Source organism: Crotalus tigris, unplaced genomic scaffold (genome assembly GCF_016545835.1).
Source record: "Crotalus tigris isolate CLP2741 ecotype Arizona unplaced genomic scaffold, ASM1654583v1 scf7180000018168.854452, whole genome shotgun sequence".
Taxonomy (NCBI): Eukaryota; Metazoa; Chordata; class Lepidosauria; order Squamata; family Viperidae; genus Crotalus; species Crotalus tigris.
Genome location: NW_024096861.1, coordinates 439,112 through 458,276, shown reverse-complemented (window position 1 = coordinate 458,276; position 19,165 = coordinate 439,112). Strand labels below are relative to the sequence as shown.

General features: G+C 37.4%; 1 protein-coding gene across 4 annotated transcripts in view; it reads right to left on the bottom strand.

Annotated features, from left to right (window-relative positions):
* The window catches only part of VIRMA (vir like m6A methyltransferase associated), a 35,940-nt gene extending 17,302 nt beyond the window's left edge, over positions 1-18,638 (bottom strand). The window contains exons 1-12 of one of the 4 annotated variants that reach the window (XM_039348675.1): positions 17,084-18,638; positions 16,383-16,447; positions 16,042-16,291; positions 12,073-12,188; positions 10,878-10,964; positions 10,376-10,424; positions 9,333-9,501; positions 8,809-8,931; positions 8,087-8,401; positions 5,411-6,560; positions 3,626-4,117; positions 1,973-2,127 (exon numbers count right to left, since the gene is read on the bottom strand). In XM_039348675.1, coding sequence (XP_039204609.1) covers positions 1,973-2,127; positions 3,626-4,117; positions 5,411-6,560; positions 8,087-8,401; positions 8,809-8,931; positions 9,333-9,501; positions 10,376-10,424; positions 10,878-10,964; positions 12,073-12,188; positions 16,042-16,086 — 2,701 coding nt within the window. In that variant the 5' untranslated portion in view covers positions 16,087-16,291; positions 16,383-16,447; positions 17,084-18,638. Of the gene's footprint in view, positions 1-1,972; positions 2,128-3,625; positions 4,118-5,410; positions 6,561-8,086; positions 8,402-8,808; positions 8,932-9,332; positions 9,502-10,375; positions 10,425-10,877; positions 10,965-12,072; positions 12,189-15,181; positions 15,336-16,041; positions 16,292-16,382; positions 16,448-16,971 lie in introns of those variants that run through there. The other 3 variants (XM_039348677.1, XM_039348676.1, XM_039348674.1) reach the window with 3 other exon arrangements.
* Between the last annotated feature and the right edge of the window lie 527 nt (positions 18,639-19,165).

The window sequence follows — 19,165 nt, the reverse complement described above, 5'->3', positions numbered from 1 at the left end:
TTTATTCTATTGGCTTTTGAAAGCCAATAGAATAGACTCTCTTGAATAGAGTCTAATTCTATTGGCTTTCAAAAGCCAATAGGAATTGTCCAGGCTGTCTCTGCCCTGCTGAGCCTGCCAAAAGTCCCATTCTGCAAACTGCTGCACCAGTTAAATAGTCCTCGACTTACGACCAGTTGAGTAGTCCTTGACTTACGACCGGTTGGGGGTCGCGGCATTAAAAAGGTTGAAAACCACTGCTCTAGATAGTTTACAATTATGAAAAACATTTGAAAAAAAGAATATAAAAAGCACAAAAAACAGCACCAGACAAAAAAATAACAGTTGCAAACCCTCCAAGCCCAGAGGGGAACAAAAAGGTAGGAAGGGATGTCAGTTGTTCTCCCAAAGGCCTGGGCAAGATCTTTAAGGCCTTCTTAAAGTTCATATACAGTACAAAGGAACATATCAATGTTAAGGAAATATTTGGCTTATTTATCATACGTAAAGACTGGTTAATCTGACAGCCAAAAGAAAGCCATCTTACTACATGATCAGTGAGATAGCATCTGTTGTGGTATTTGCTTCCTGATCTGTCCATATCAAAAGGCTGGCAAAGACACACTTTTCTTGCTTTCTCCCAAGGACCATGCACTGAGGCCTTGAGCTCTGCTTGCATACAAATCAAATGCCATTTCTAAGCATGCAGCCTTGGTAGCTGTGAACTTTACTACCTAGCAGCCCAAATGTGACTTTCAAGATTGGCTGGTTATATTGCTTGATATTATAGATGCCAATGTGGATTACAAGCACTATTTATAACTTATCTAGATTACAGATAACATCCATTACCTTCCCACCAGGAAGATAGCATCACAAACTCTAAAAATTGAATAATCCACAACAAAAGCCCTCTGTTCCCTGAAAGAGTATTTTTAGGACTAGAGCATATTGGTTCCCTCACCCAAGAACTGAATTATAAATGTATCATTGAAATCATATCTTCCTTCCCCAAGACTCTCATTCTTCCTGACAACAAATCAATGTTGTTCTGAGGTAGTACATACCAGAAGAACCAGACTGTATACATCTAAACATCTCCAGTCCAGCCAGTTTGCATTCAAAAGATTGGACCTTTTCCTGACAAACAGGATTGTTGGCACACACTCCCAGTTTATTCCTAACAGATATCTCCACTAAACTTGATATGTAAAGTTTTAGAAAATAATAAATCAGAAATATTGTTTTTTCTATCTAGATGAATTTCACAGCAGAAGGAAAAACTACTCCGTACAACTCTGAGACTTCTTATTCATATTGTATTCAAAAGCATCTTTCCACCAATGAAGTATAAGGCACATAAACCACCAACCTAGATGATTAATGAAATACCTTAAGCAGCTACGGAAACTGGGCAGTATTAAAAGTTACAGTAATTAATACAAATAAAATTAAGAAACTTTTAAATATTATACTTTAAAGGAAACAAAATGCCTGAAAGTACACTTAATGTATGAAAGAAATCAGATGTATCTATCAGGATTGTCTTTTCCACTCAGTAACAGACTACACACTACTTTTGACAGCACTTTTGATATTAAAACAAATCAAATTTATAATGTTGGGAAACAGCAGGTGATAACTATTAAAGGAACAGAAATCCCAATATTGTTTGGAAATCTAGAATGTAGGACCAGCCTACTTCATTTTGAAGCTGTACAGCAGTGAGTGATGTGGAAACAAGAGTTGATTTAAAGAATCTAAGTGATTCATCATTACAGAATATGAGTCTCAATATTTCTTTTAAATTATTTTATGATATCTGTTCATGAATAGTATATTACATTGTTTATAAACCAATTTTATAAGTCTGCTAAAGAACCTAGCAATCTTAATATATACAATAGCAATAGTGAAACAGAATATCAGAAATATTTCTCCTACATCATTTAAAACATTGGCCAACATTGGCCAACAATAACAAACACCGTACCTTGTAATTTGGTATTATTTTCATCAGCTTTGCAAAGCTTCAACAGGGGTGCTGAGTACAGCTCAAGCATCTGGACATCACTTGAAGACTGTACCACCAGTAGAACAAGGATGCAGGCATAATTGTACGCAACTGACTTTTTTGATTTGGAATCACTGAAATGTAAGTTTAAAAAAAACACCTAGAGCTTACTAATTTACTTCATATTACTTCATTTCATATTTTAGTCTTCATACTAAGCATAAAACCCAGAGATTAAGTTTCCATCACTGGCTTCCCACCCTCCAGAGATTTAGAGGACACATGGAAATCGCAGAAGAAGGAAAAGTAACTGTGCAAGAGGATTCCCACCTGCTCACCATAGGATTCCATCTTACAGTATATTAAACATCAGAGACCAATATAGTTATCATTAAAGTTGAAAGAGATTTTTATCAAGCCATCCTGTTCTTTCATAATCCTTCCACTTTTAAAATGTATTATACTCCATATGGAGAAAAGTAATTAAAAGCAAACAATAATCTTTAGAATAAAAAATTAATAAAAAACAGTATTATTCTGAACTCAGTTGACATTTCAATCGATCCCGTTACAGATAGTCCGCGAGTTATGATTGTAATTTGACTTAAAATTACCATCACTAAGCACAGTGGTTCTAAATCAAGTCATATGATTGCATTGCTTAGTGCAGCAGCTCCCAACCTTTTCTATAACCCGCACCCCTAGAATGCTTCCGATATATTCTCGCACCCCTTACAAAAATTTGAAATAACAGCAACAAACTATGCTTATACACTATAATTTTGAAAACCCAAGTTTTCGCACCCCCTAGAATATTGTCTCATACTCCCAGGGGGTGCAACTACCCCAATTGGGAGCCCCTGGCTTAGTGACAACAATCCAGGCAACCCTGGTTGATGTCATGACTCCAGTTGCACAGGGTCATTAAGTAGAAAGGAGGAGGAGTCTCATGTAAAGAGTATGGGGGTAAGGTGGAGGAGGCCTTGGGTAGCTCAGTGCAGGCTATGCACAAGTTGGGGGAGGAAGGTGTTGCAGTTTGGCTCAAGCTTAGGGAGACTGGGGAAAGAGGGTGCAGGGTGTGTACAAGCACAGGGAGGCGGGAAAAGAGAGCACAGCGTGCATGCAAGAGAAGGGCAAAACGACAACACATGAGCAAAGAAAGTCTGGGAGTGGGAGAGACTTGTATCCTCTCCTAAGGCCTTCCCCATTGACTTTGCTTGTGCGAAGCCTGCAGGGAAGCTCACAAATGGTGACTATGTGACCATGGGATATTGCAACCAGTTTATGTGTAAACTGTTTCCCGAGTACTCAAATTTTGTTCACATGACTGCAGGAGTGCTGCAATGACCAGAACTCCTGAAGACCAGTCTTTAAGTCCCTTTGTTCAGTGCCATCGCAATTTTGAATGGTCGCTGAATGAATGGCCGTAACCTGAGGACTACCTGCACAGGAGCCTACAGAGACGTTACTTAATGTCCAACACTTAGTGATAAAACCAGTCACTCTCTCCCCAGACTCCCCCTCACAAGAATGCATCTGTGGAACAAGTAGAAAGCAGCAGCATTATGTACACTTTCTTGAGCTACACAAAACAAAGACAGAATAGATATAAACCTAATAATAAATCATTACCCTAATGCTTCTTTGGAATAGAACTCCATTAAAGTAATAAAGCTCTGGAGATTCTTCTCAAGGCTGAAGACATGGGCAACAGCAGCTCTTCCTACTGGGTTAAAAGTGATCAAGTAAAGATTATGAAGTGTTCCCAGGAGATCTGAATGGTCAGTTTCATCAGTGACTATGCAATGCTGGAAGTGGCTGAACAGTTCTGAAATGCACTGCAGTGTCTGAGTCGAATGAAGAAGCCATAAGGGAAATGCTTCATCGCCTGCCCCATCTGTTTGCAGACCTTCTTCTTGATCGAGATCCGAAAACTGACAAAATGCTCGAACCAACAAATTGGTGGCTTCATATTCAGAGAGGAAAAAAAGGAGACCTTTCTGTGACTGTGCTAAAAATCTCAGAATATCTCTGACAGACTGAAGCACTCCATGATGCACATTTGTTATTGGATTAGACAATAGCAAAGTGACAGACTCCAAAAAATTGTGATTGTGGAGATACCTGAAGAAATGAAAATAGAAAGATAAACAATATTATATTGAAATAATATCTATCCACTACCTTTTCCCATAAGATAGCTAAACTGCAATGTCAATATATTTGTATTACAAGGCACCGTTGTGGTTTGGAATAGAAGGCAAATCCCACAAATGCAAAGTGGGATTAATTAATATCACATTAATTAATGTCACCAATATTAAAAGCAAAACTGATATCTATCTTCATTGGAGAAAGCAATTATGTTTGAAAGCGTTAGAGGTAAAAGGAAAGCAGAGAACACAGTGGCTGGACACCACCAAAGCTGACACCAGCCAGAGTATAGAACAACTCAAAGTAGTAATGAAAAATCGGAAGATGTGGAGAGACATAGCCCATAGAGTTGCCTAGAATCAGACACGACTGAAGGAATAACAGCATCAACATCATCATCATGATATTCATCTAAGCCTGGATTTAATTTCAATAGATCTATATCTGTTTTTATATTTTCGCATTAAAAAACATAAAAACATTATTTAATTTTTTACTGATTGCTATATATTTATTCAATCCAAGAAATCAAGAATATTTGTTAAAACGTTAATTAAGGATTTTGCAAATCAGATGACCTCAAATGTCCCTACAAACTTACATTAATGGAGCAGATGGTTAATTATTACTATTTTTATCAATATAAGCAGAAAGCACCACCACAGTAACAAAGAGATTACTACAATTTTCAAGGACTACAAAGTGGAAATACTGTAGGATTTTCAGGGAGTAGATTATACACAATTTAGAGAACGGAATCTTCTCTTATAAACCTGAAGAACTCAGAATAGTATATTGGTTAGCAAGTATTAAGGACTTGCGAATTACCTATTGATATTACCTAGTCTTCAATTCTAAGTAAACATTTGAGTAACTCAAATCTTATTAATTTAAATGGGGAAAGTGAGCTGACTTGATAAGGAAAATGAGAAGAAATAAACTTGGAAATGAAATGGAAATGAAAGTGGTAAAGAGATTAAAATATTTCCTCTGTTAAATCAACAATCTTTATTAAATAATGGACAGGTATTATAAGAACATATTAAATATTGGAAAAAGAAATCTGGTGATCGTCTGGAACATGTAAGCAGAAATTCCCAAACTGGGTCAGGTTTCAACTCCAATTAGCCTAGGTTTGGCTTTTAAATATTCTGTGCAGTAACAATGGAAGTCTGATGAACTTATCTTGAAGGTACCAACTAGAAAAACCAGAATAAGCATAACTAAAGCCATTTACCAAAATCAAAATACAAATATACATACCTGAACAGAACTGGAAAAGGATCGTCTCTTTCTGGAGGCCCTGTAATACGTGCTGTTGTTGGAAAAGATTTCACAGGTGGCTGCACCATAGTGTGCGGGGCCGTCTCCATCAAATGCAAAATTTCATCTAAAAGGTTAATGAGCTTTTCAATTTCTCCTTCATTCATAGTGGAGGACTCCAAAAGATTGTCCATATCCATTGGAGCATCCACGTCATTTTCATATTCCTGGTTGCCTCTTTCAGGCCCAGCATCTGGATCCTGCTCAGACTCAGAATGATTTGGAAGGGGTGGAGAATTTTCTGCTAGCTGGTCACCAATTTTTTTTACCTCCGACAGAATCTCATAGAAGTGACATTTCTGTAAAATGGCAGAACCCGCAGTGACTACCCTTACAGTCTGATCCAGGAGAATAAGTTCCAACAGTCTCTGATAGCCACTTTTTTCACTGGCCTCCAAATTATTCCTCAAAAAAACTTCCATTCCTTCAGTCATGCTAATAACACTATCCAAAGCTTTAAAAGCATTAAGTTTAAGGGAAGAGGACACATGATCCGCAAAGAGCAACTCAAATAAAGAATCAATTACTCCCCCTTGCAAGAGTGCTTCTATTCCTCGAGTTCCACATTCTGCCAGCGAAGAGACAAGTTTTGTCCCAGCTTTCAGCTGACGGACATTCAAAGCAATCGGTTGTCTCAAGGCTACTTGAAGATTTAAAGACTGCATTGTCCAGTCAACCAACTGGCTTAGGTAATCCTGGCTTGTATCCTTTAATTGCAAATAACTTAGTCCTTTGGCTACTAAACTGGGTATTTCTTCCAAAGCTGTGACCCACTTTGCACCTCTCTCCTCCTGATATAATTCAAGGAGCTCAGTTAATTTAGCAGAACTCTCTACTGCCCCACTGTTTTCCTTCTCTAGATCTTGATCTCTCATCTTGGCAATTTCCATCTCAAAAGTGGTCTTATAGGGGCAACTGAAATATAGAAGGGGTCCAAGCTCCCTATCAAAAGGATCGTAGGTTACAGGTGGCACTCTGGCTAAATCTTCAGCAGTATATTCAATGTCAAAACTTGGGTATTTAAACGTCTCTCGTTCCAAGTCAGCAATTCCATCCTCATCACTTGAAATCTGTTCATAACCATCATCTCCTGAAATGAATATGTAAAATAACCTTGTTAAAAACATGCTATAAAACTCATGTTTTAACTGTTGATTAGATAAGATAGCATATTTTCTCCCCATTCGTATGTATGTCCTCCTACACATATATACCCCCCGAAGCAATAAATAATGTATTATTAATTTTCTATTCCAAAAATGTATGTAAGTTTCAATCACATGGACCTCTAAAAAGGTGCATGTACCACACAAAAATGACTGCCAAGTAAACAAGACCAAGATCGGACTTCAAGTATTCAAACAGAAACAAAGAGAAATAACTTTGGCTAGCAACAGTTTCACATGCTTATAAGCTGCCGTTACTAACTCAAAATAGAACACAGATGCTCAAATACATATTAATATGCAAAGATAAATTCCAAGAGTCTTTGCAAAAAATATTTGAATTTACTGGCCTACAATCCCAACAGCCCTCCCAAAGATTGCAAACGATCTTTATTGCAGCCATACTGAAAAGGTTACTAAGACGTATTGAACAGCTCCCTTACTTTCTGGCCCTTGTCCAGATGGAATGCCTGTGTTTAGAGTTATTTGACTCCTATTGTATTTTTAACAGGATACGGGAAGAAAATATACTGTATAAGAAAAGATTTATTTTAAAAGAATGCAAAAATGTTGCTAATGTGAGAACATCTCATTATTAAATGTCAGAACAAGAACTAATTAGCCCTAATAGAATGACACTAACTAAAGCACTCACTACTGGGTGGAGTGAGGAAGGATATCAGTACAGCAAATAAATACCTCAATTTAAGCTTTGGAAAAATTAAATATAATTTCAAAGTATATTTGGGGCTCAATAACTCACATGTGACTGAATTATCGCAAATTATTTGATTATATATCCAATTATTCCCTTTTCACTTACAAATGTTGGCAGCCTCTCTTCTAAAAATGAATACATATTTTCATCATTTTCTAAAAATTAACCGTTAAACCTTCGTTTCTAAAATTATATGTTTTCAAAATTGGTTCTTAAATACCATAGTCTCAGCTTGCAGGTAAATCAATGATTGACAGTTAACATCAAGCAAGTATTCAATTATATGCATTGCAATATGCAAAACACTGTCAAGAAACTAAACACATTTTTGTGCATTGTGTATTTAGTTCCCTCATTTGGACATCAAAACATATATTAGTGGAGTTATTTTAGAAAGATCCAAAGCTTTTTCTCTCAGATGTGACAATAATGAGAACAGAATTTCCTCCTGGCTACCTGATATAGGCATTGGTTCATCTTCATTATCATCAGGTGGGCATAGCTGACTCAGGAATTCTGGGAGTTGAAGTCCATGAGTCATAAAAGAGCCGAGGTTGCCTACCCCTGAACTAAGCAAAACAGAATTTTCATACACTGCTAACATTGTTTCAAATACAGTGTTCTTTCAATAGGGTCAAGCCAGATATTTATTTGCGAGTCAATGCTTATCAAACAAGGACAACATAATGTATGCATGCATGAATCAACCCTAGTAGCTTTGTATTTGCCTACCTTCACCTTCTTCCTCTTCATCACCTTCTTCCTCTTCTTCCTCATCCTCATCGTCATCCTCATCTTCATCGTCATCATCATCCTCTTCATCATCCTGAATGCTATCTACTGTTTGACCATCATCATCCTCTTCTTCATCCTCTTCCTCCTCAACATCCGCACCTTCTTCATCATCATCCATTTCTTCTGCTTGTTCTTCCTCCACTTCCGCCTCATCAGAATATGGACCTTCTTGATGAATGGAAGTCCGATCAGGAGAAATGGGCTCAAAATAATCTTCTCTGTGATCAACATCATCTTCTTTTTCTCCGGCAACTGAAAATAATGACATTAATAGCAAGAAAACAAACTGAACGCTTGAGGTTTCAATACTGAAAAGTTACCTGTGATGAAAGTTAAGTAACAAAGATATATGATTTAAAGTTACATTGGAATATACTATTTCAATGCAGATACTGCACTTCCAGATTTAGTTTTACATCATGTGGATGTGGGGATGTGAAGATTTAAAAAAAAAAAGAATGTCAATTCTGTATTAAACATGGAACCATGTACTGTAAATTATTAAGTACTGTATGTGGGAAAGAAAATTCTTAACCCAATGCAGCCTGCAAAACACTCTGTCAAGAAATCAAATATATTTTGTGCATTGTATATTTGGTTCCCAAATTTGGACATCAAAACATATATTAGAAGGATCCAAAGCTTTTCCTCTTGGCTACCTGATACAGGCATCGGCTCATCTTCATCATCATCAGGAGGAGGGGGGCCAGGTGGGGTTCTTGGTCCTCTAGGTTGAGGCCGGGGAGGGCTGCCATTGAACTGTTCCTCTTTCTCTCCATCAGCTGTAAAAGATGTTTGAGCCAAAGAACAGTTATGTATTTTTTTAAATCACACTGCATGACAAACAAAGGCCACATCGTTTTTACAATTCCTTCAGTTTTCAAAGCAGTGAAAATGGACTGCTGAGAATGGGATGGGAGAAATGAAATTAAAATTGATACAAAAACAAAACCCTGTGTCTGGTATCCCGGCCCCTTAAAGATTTAAATTGGGAAGAGAATTAGCTGCCAAAATTCTGAGGTATATGCTGTATTGATACTCATATTTATGAACTTACAGAATTAATTAGTAGTACTGAAAAATACAACTGTTTTAACAAAATATGCTCGACTGCTATGAAAGATGTGCTTTTCTAACCAAAGCCTTTTTGAAGAGAGTTAAAAAGTAGAACAAAATTGCTCACCTAATTTTGGAGTTCTTTTCAAAGCTTGTTGTTGCTGAGGAGGTGGAGGAGGAGGTGGGGGAGGTGGAGGAGAGTCTCTATCATGGCTTACTACTCTATCAACAGAGCCATATATTGCCAGTGTCAAGCAATTATACCAGCCTCTTAAAACTAAGCCATCAGTGTTTACCTGTATTATTCAAAATAAAACACAGAATATAAAACATGACTTTGAATTAATGGGATCAATTTGATCTGTTCTGTTTTATGTGTATTGCTTGTTAAAAATCCTATATATATCCAAAATTCTACAGCAGTTTTGAAAATATATGCTTTTTATTTCAAATGTTTTCAGCTCTCATTACCATCTGCCTAAAACAAGAAGCACATTTTTGTCAGGAACGTCTATTAAACTAAGTATCATATAATACTATGACAAAGAATGAGGCTTAAGAAAAATATATTTGCCTCTCTTCTGAATGACTGTAGTATAATGATGCTCAACAATGCCATAAAGTACAGAGAAATCACAAATCATCATTACACGCAGCTTTTCCTACAGTTTTCAATTTCTCAAACAATTGCACCAAACCACACCGAGTTATATCTCTGATGACTGCCATATCCAAAAAATGCAAAAAAAAAAATCTCTACTCATAAGATTTAAGGCATTATGTAAACAAACAAATTTATGTATATATTTGTGTGCATATACATATGTACGCACACAAAAGCCAATTCCTAAGCTATTCAATATTCTAGAAAGGCTTCCAATGAAAAATTTAAGTTTCAGAGAGGCTCATGTGGTAGAACATATTTTTTCTGATACTCCAAAGGTTGAACAGATTGGATTAATTTGAATTACACCTGGAAACCAACTAACAATGAGAAATGTTTATAATCATTTTCTGTTAGTAACCCTTCAGCAGCCATTGAACCAACTGATAGTTTTGAGAAGACGTTGATAGGACACACTGAAAATAATCCAGTCTCTAAAGTGGTTATTAAAAAGTTACGATATTAACTGACAAGAGGGATAGCATAACAATTTACATAATATTTACCTTTGAATTGGGCCTGAAAATAATTGACGAGTTTTCATCATACTCTAGGCTGTTAAGCAAAAGAAAATTAGATATTAGATAATAAACATGCATATTTTTCTCCAACACCTTCTCTTACTAACTAGTCTTGAAATAGGAGCTTCTCACAACCTGTGCTTTTAGAATTAGGCTGACAACTATACATCTGTACACTAAATGGCAGAATGCAGGAACTCTATAAACTTTACAGGAGCTTTATAAAACTGCATTTTATTCACTTACTGTAGACTGTGTATCCCAAAGATTGCTTCTTTAAAGTTATACAATAGTACAGTTGGACAAAATTTGGCAATATGACAGCTGAGAAGACCACAGAAATTAATGGTTGCAGGAAATTGTAAGTATGCATTATTAGAATCCCTTTTAAGGAGGAATTGACAATTTTGTTTTTTATATTCCATAATTTTACAGTTTCAGGTAAAATTTATTCAGTGTTTTATGAAGGAATGTTCTTAGCACTTACCTTCCTAGCCTGTCAAATACAGGTGCACTTGGTTTGCTGACATTGTTGAAAAACAGGTCTAACTGAAATGTATGGGGAGATGTCTCACTGGGAAAAGAGCCAAAATGAAAAAAAAAATTTTTTTTTTAACCAAATTATGATTAATGAGCAAGTCAAGCCTTGAAAGACTGCTCATCAATCTGCAGGAAGATAAAAAATTCCCAATTATTAAAAATAGTCAATATTTACATTAATAAACTCTTATTTCATATTTTTTATAAGATACAGTCCATATTTTTCTCAAATATTCTTATGAGCGGAATGTCAATTGTAAGTTCATGCTTATCTATATGTAAAACTACCTATAGTTTTATTTTTGAATTAAAGCTAATAAAATCTAATAAAATTCAATAATTTATAGAATAAAAAAAATTCTTTCCATATGACAATTTCTATGACATTTGGCAATGTGTGTGATACTATTCTTTAATCTCAGGTACTTCACTAGCTTGCTGGCTAGCCTTGAGCACAAGTATGTCCACATAAAATCCTGAAGTATTAAAATGTTATCTTTGCAATATACTTTACATTGAATCGCTTGACAGTAAGATAGGCAGCGTATAAATTAAATAGATAACGTATTGAATGCAACTATCAATAATCCTCTTTCAACTATTGGAAGTTGCTTTTGAAAGGAGTGTAAACCAAAATCTCAGAAGCAAATGTCTATGTCTTCTTCCTTTTCTATCTTGAGTCATGATTTGTAATTTCTGAATTACAAGAATTGACATTAGCCAGAATTGACTCCAAATTATAGCTGGCAAACCTAGCTCAAAAGAAGATTATTTTCTCAGCAATTATTTTACTCTTTTATCAGCATTGCATAAATCCTGCCATTACTTCAACAGAATTGAAAAATTCTAAGAGCTATAGTTCTTGTCTCAATTAGTACACAATCCTTTTCAAAGTTCTTTTATATCTTTGGTTTGTTAAAGCAGAAGTATATTCTATTATATAATGCTGGATGGACCCAGGAAATCTCAGTTCAAGTCTATTGAAAATTTAGCCACCTACTTTCACTCCCTGATTCATTACCCCATTTTACAGAAGTTAATATCCCTTCTCATAAGAATAATAGAACATCACAAAGCACTGCATGTTAAAAATGATGTAGAAAACAGTGCTGGACAATCTCTTATACCAGTTTTTTACTCACCCATAAGCTCTACTTTCAGGTAAGTTAGAGTGAGCTCTTATTCCTGGAGGAATCACACGCACTTCATTGATGTAAACTACACATGGAAAGCGAACCACATCTACATTAGTGCTTTGCTAGAAAACAAAATGAACAAAATTCATGAATTTTGAAGTGCAAAGTATCTTTGTTTTGTTTCATGAGCACTCAAAAATCTGTCAAAATATGCATTTCACACAATCCATACATTGCCTAAAAGTAACAAGTGTTGTAACATAACCATCCATTCTTCCTGACATGTCCAGACATAATATGCCATTTGTAACAGACAATACCATTAATTTGTGATATTGTGAAATTGTAACATAATGTGTGGATGGCCTTGGGAAACATGGGCAAGAGATGCTGCCTAGACTCTCTTAACAGTCAGATAAAGAAATTGAGAAAGACTCTCTCTAACGGATCAGGCATTTATAAGTGGTGGTGCGAAGTTTGTACTTTCAGACTTTTAAGATTCTGTTAATGTAGTCTTTCAATTATGTATAATTACTTCATCTAGTCAGGTTTCATGTCTGGTTTACCTGGGAGGGATGACAGGAATCCTGACAAGTACTTGTGGGAAATCTAATCATGTTACGTAACAAATATGTTGCACAAGTTGTGGTGAGAGGAAACATTTTAGTTAATTAATTAATTCATTTATTTAAATTCATTTTAGCCATCAAATTTCAATGGACCTGTGTTAGGGTCAGAGCCTGATACTATGTTAATAAGCTTGATGAGGTACAGAGGCAGATGATTTGCAGGGAAAGGTCCAGGAGCTGGTTTAAGCAAAGAGGCTAAATAGAGAAGAAATAAAAATCTGAAAAACATCTGCAGAGTGACAAAGAAAAAAAAAGAAATGGCAGAAAATAGAGAGGATTTAATATTCAGCAAAAATATGGAAAAATTATTCATAAGAATTACTGAAACAATCTAACAATATTTTATGTAAAACATTACTCACTGCTGAGCTTGCAGCAGTTTAAAATCAACTAATTTAAATAATAAAATTAAGTTGGAGAAGACTTTCATGGACAGCCAAGAAAACAAATTATGGATAATTGAACACATTACAACAGAGATATCATTTGAGGTACAAATGGAAAGGGGCAGATCTAAGATGGCAATGTGGTAAACAGTCAAAATGATCAAGCTCAAATTATAATAATTCAGAACAATATATGAAGATCCAGCTCTCTGGAAAAGGCTCTAATGCTGGGAAAGATGGGAGGAAAGAGAAGATCAGGATGACCAGGAGCAAGGTGGATGGACTAAGTTGCAGTGGCAATGAGTGAACTATTCGAAGACTTAAAAGAACAGATAGTCCACATAAACAGTCAGACTTATTTCTTAGCATACACTCATAGGACCGCAGTCAATAGAAAATGAACCTAACTTGTGAATATCTTTTCTTTACAGGATATATGACTGGTTACAGGATATATGACTGGATATATGATTCTCTTGTAATTCAAGAGAGAAGTTCAATTATTTCTTAGCAAATTATTTTAATATTAAAGGCATAAGTAATTCTTAAAATAAAATGAAAATACTATAGGAAACACAATTGACTGCTTTTAAATTCTACACATTCTAAGAACTCTTAAACATTATAAAATCTTCCCCCAAAAGACATAGCCTGTGATTACTCAGTAAACAATTCTTATGCAATTACAATATTGACATTCTACTGGTGTTAAGAGTATCAATTGGAAAGATAGGATACCATTTTAACAATAAACTAGTAATCATGAGATTGAATCATTTAGTTGGAAAATCAGGAGATATTAGCTCAGTACAGGATCCACTAGTGCATGTTTGATAGTTGATTATCCAACCTCTATTTACAGACCTCCTTATTCTATCCTGAACCGATTTCCTTGTAGTTCTGACCCATTGGTTCTGGTCCTACCAATAAAAAATAGGTCCTCTTCGTGTGACATCCTTCTGATATCGGAAGACCAGTGTCTTTAGTGATCTCCCCTCAGCATCTCATCTATAGACCAAACAGTCCCAAATCATTTAACCATTCCTTATTTGGCTCACTTTCCAGATCCCCCAAAACCTTTGACATAGTTTCTTTTTCCCCTTTTCAATATATTTCCTGTCCTTTTAAAAACTGAGATCAAAATAAGCTATCTAATGAAGTATTACATGCTTATACTGAAATATACTAAAATAACATAGCCAAAAAAATCAACCAGCATACCCTTCATTTGTTAGATATATGTATCTTGAAGGGTAAAAAGCATATTAAAAACCACATGAGCTGGCATTCTCATAATATCTTTTTATTACAATACCCACACTGATCTAAGCACCTAACATTGGGCAAAAGGTTCCTTTTACCTATGTCCTAATATAAGAAAACAATGTGTTAAATTCTTACATTAAAAAAATCAGAACTCTGAAGCTACATGTATGTAATCCATACTAATTTTAAATATACCACCTGCACTTCAATATCTCAGAAATCAAATAGGACACAAATCTAATGATTGTATGTAGACAAATTTATATTCAAAGGTATTTGATTTCTTTTTGCTTATTGTCTATACAGTATTTCAGTGAATCCCATTATTTCTTTCATCTTTATGGTGAACTTAAGCTACATGTTTAAAATGCTGATTAACACGTGATGATTTTACTGGTGCCATTATTTAACTGGATTACTCATATACAGACATTTCTCCTTTCAAAATTTTACTAGTGAAAAGATAGGAACAGGAGTTATATTGCTATGAACTACAATCAGGAGACGCATATTTCGACTGAAATGATAGCAAAACATGCATTTTGAGAGGACGGGGAGGAAGTTATCCCAAAACAGCAAAACTTTGAAATATCACACGGCCGAACATCTATGCATACCTCAATCAGATCGACTTATAAAAAAATAAAAAAGAACTATCGCTACCGTTACGCGAAGCTGATTTCCTTTGTGGAGGCTGCAGAAGGAGCTCTGAAATTTAAGACTTATTAATTCCCGACTGATAATGAACATCGCCTCTCAGAACACAATTTCATCCTATCTGGAAGGCGGGGGGAGGGAATTGGGGGGTGGAGAGACCCACATTGCCTCGGTTACCTCAGTGCTCTGATGTTTGAAAGTATCCAAAAAAAGCAGCTCCGTTGTTGCATCCCCCGCCATCTTGCGTCGGCGGAAGCGCCGAACCTTCGGTGACGAGCACTTCCGGAGCAAAGAAAAGGGATTGGCACGTGGCTTGGACGGTTGCCTTTACTTCTCCCTCCCTTCTCTGCCCTCCCCCCCATCATCTGTCTCTTGTTTGTATAAAAAGCAAAACAAAACACCCATGCCTGGAGGTTAAAAATCAGGAAGACGGACAAATTTTGTATATGGGTTGACGAGGTTGTCAAAACCGCCGTACAAATCTTCTCTTATCTAGGAATAGTATTATTTACCTAGGATTGGTTCCACGTGTGAATCTCGCTTACGATTTTTTTTGAGTAAGCCATCGATGAGCGGGGATGAATTTGTAGGCAAGCGCGCATTTGAGAATAAGCAGCCCATATAATAGTGATTTTTGAGATATCCGGCGCCCGCTCAGGGTGCCTTCATTCAGGTATATCTAACTGGGATTCTGTCCAAATTAGCAGCGAGACCGGCTCTTGATGAATAAACGAGCATCGAACTGAGAAAAGCCTTTCTTTAAATCCAGAGAAGGAACCCGATGGCACCTTTTCTGACTATCACATTTTATGAAAAGGCATAAGGTTCCACTCTGTACCGGATGATGTGAGCATTCGTCGGAAAAGATGCTGCCTGTTTTAATTTTTTCTATCATTAACACGACTGTCCTGCTACTATGTTTAAAACCACCTCAATCCCGAAGTGCGTTGATGTTGAAAATAAACCTCAGGCATTGGGCTTAGTCGAAGCTGGTCTATGAATGCCAGAGCTCGTCCGTAGCCCTCGGGGATTCTGACCTGTGATGTTTCTGTCCCCTGAACGCTTAACAGCAGGCACAACATCCCGAATAGGATATAATATCACAGCTAGTTTCCACGTAAACCTGGAAAATAATTTAGATACCAGGACTTTTAATGCCTGCGGTAAACCGTGGCAATAAGGAAAGATATATCCCCTTATATCAGCTTGCAAAAGGGTAATCCGATGGGCTTCTTCGTGAGTCGATTTAGGATGACTGGAGACGAGTTTTGACTGCAACCGTATTCTCTGGAACACATGCAGAAATGCGCAGAGTGATTTCTCAGTACAATAAAGAATCTATTTTGATTTATTGTATCTCTTCGAAATCGAGTCTTACCTAAGTTAACGTCTCCAAATGTCCACATGCACTCCACATACACAGAATAGTTTCTAAACCTAGAACTGAATAAAAGGGGGACAATTTTGTAAGCCAAGTCACTTGGAATGCCTCCGAGAAAAAAATGAAGAAAAAATATACATAAAAAGGATTTCTGCGTTTAGATTTTCCCATTCCGCCTTCATGCAGAACTAGGCAGACGTGTTTATTTTTTTACTAGAACCAGGAACCTGTTGTAAACAAACAATAAACAGTGCTAAACCGAACAGCCATTAAAATGCTTCTGAATACAGATGGTACCTAGAAATTTCGAACCCGCACCATACCCGAGTTCTGCCCTTAAACACAAAATGCAAACTTGAGCTATGCTACTCTTTCTCATCCTGGTAGCGTCCAGATGTTGGACTAACTCTCAAAATCTGAAGCTAGACTAATGGTTGTATGGGCGAGAGATTCGGTAGTTGAAGTCCAGCGGATACCGGAGCGCAACAGGCTAGGGAAGCATTCTTGTCTAACTCTAATTCATTGTAAAAATACCTGCTGCTAAAAAAGAAAAAGAAACCTTATTAAAATCAGTCCAGAAACCTACTCAAACCTTCTGCGATCCCAGCTACACCGTATTCTGTAGACTTTCCCGCTATCTGGGCAGCGCGCTTAGAGTCTTAAGAGACAGCCGTGTTATCTACCTATCCGTTTCTTACGCTATTTCTTGACGCTACGTCTTGCGTCAGGATCTCCTCGAACCTGCCGCAACCTGCGGAGATGCAAGCGGCTGCGCAGACTCCAGAAGAGCGATTGAAAAGATTTTGATCGCTTTCATGAATGGCAGGCAATCAGCAGGGAAGAGCTGCTTCTTTCACCCAAGGAGGGCGGAGCAAGCGAGAGCCTCCGCCCCTTCCAAAGCAGAGGCACTGGAACGATTGGCCGCTTACTGCTGGAATTACTGTGCAAAAAAGAGGTGATTGGTGGGACCTCAAGCCTCAGAAACTTGACCGCCCAATCCGGCAGCGGCGCTGCCATCCAGCAGCCACCTGTTTCGGCTCTCGCAGCTTCTATCCCGGATTAAGGTATTTTTCTCGCCAAGTTTAGGCACAGCGAGAAGCTGGGCAAAAAGATCAGATAATTGTAGATGGATTGTGACCTGGTTTGAGAAGTAGACAGGCGGAATGCCTTCTCCCTCCTTGGATAAGGTCCGGGTGGAATGAACGAAAAACGAGCTCCTAAACCCAACGTTGATTGCTGAACCCTTTAAAAAAATGATTAATTCCACCACTCCGGAGCTTCTGCGCATATGCTGCAGCTCAACGAAAACATCAATCAAACCGACTTGCTTGGAAGGCACCCCTTCCCCAAGCTGGGTTCCAATTCCCATCATCCTCGCCGACCTCTCCAACTGCTGGAGAAGATCAAAGATCAAAGTTGCGGGCTGCTTGGAGAAAGGCTGGCACCCGCCCCTTCCGCCGACGCTTCGCCCTCTGGAATCTGGATTCGCCAGTGCCTTCCTTGTTCACCTGAGGGAAGGAGAGGGCGGCGCCTTGAATGAAGAAACCGAAGACAAATCAGAATCTACCGCGCGAAGATGCGCCCTTCAGAGACTTACTTTTCTTTCCCTGATTGGGCTGGTTCTTCTGTTGCTTCACGGATGCTTCCACCGCAAACTCACGTGCTTGGAAGGCTCCCCCCTTGCCCTTCAGGCTTCAACCCCATCCCAAAGGCCGAGCTGTCGGCAGTCCCGCTTCTTGGCTGAATTTTGAGTTAGCCAGCCGATTTGGAGCGAATTTGACCTTCTTTTGGTAATCCAATGCCCGAATTCAGATAACTAGGTTTAACAATACTATCTTCACCACTGTACGGGCAAGTTTGGTGTGTCCCGGCGGTGTTTGCTCTGCTGTCTTTTAGCATTGTCAGGTGATCCTATTTTAACATTTTATTTGAAAATAAAGCCGCAAGTGCGGTTCCTGGAAGGAACCTGAGCTGCATCTTAGGATGGATAAGTGGAGACAGGATTTACTTAATTCAATTGGAATACAGCTCACTGGAAAACAAATTAACCACCGGCCATATTTACACAATACATAAGGTTAAAATGGGATTGACTAGCTTATGATTCAGTGAATCAATTAGGCAGATTTGGAAGATTGTAGGTACTTAAAATTCAATCAATAGTTGCTCAGAAGGCCTGGTGAATTGAATGGTGCTTATACCTCAAGAAGGAAGAATTTTAAAAACTTCAGCCAAATGTCATGTGTGCTTATTCCAAAGTAAGTCCTACTAGATTCACTAGAACTTGTGTATCAAATCTTCAGTTTGTGAAATCGACTGGATACAGAGCTATTGCCGCCCTAGCAAACAATGGCTACCCACTCTGCTTCTCAATTTTAAATGCCTTGGGCAGCTACTATAGCTCTTTTTGTTCCAATTTGTGCCCCTTCCTTTCAAGTATGAGTTAACCATCTTTTATCTCATGACCCATTCCACAAAAGCTTTTGGATTGCAACATTGAAAGTTTGAAAAGGGGAGCATACTCTTCGGTGTTTTTACTGCAGCAGACTAAGATAATATCTTAAAATATCTAACATTGAATGGAGTTTGGTTTCAAGTATCTGAAAATAGCTCAAGCCCCCTAGCATTTCTAATATATTTTGACCTCTAAGCAAGACTACTATCAGCAATAGTTTAATGTTAGGTGCATTTAAATTGAGCTTATTTCTACTGGCAATATTTATATAAAGTTGACACAAACCTAGTCCAGTCATATTTCAGTATAACAATTCTACATTAAA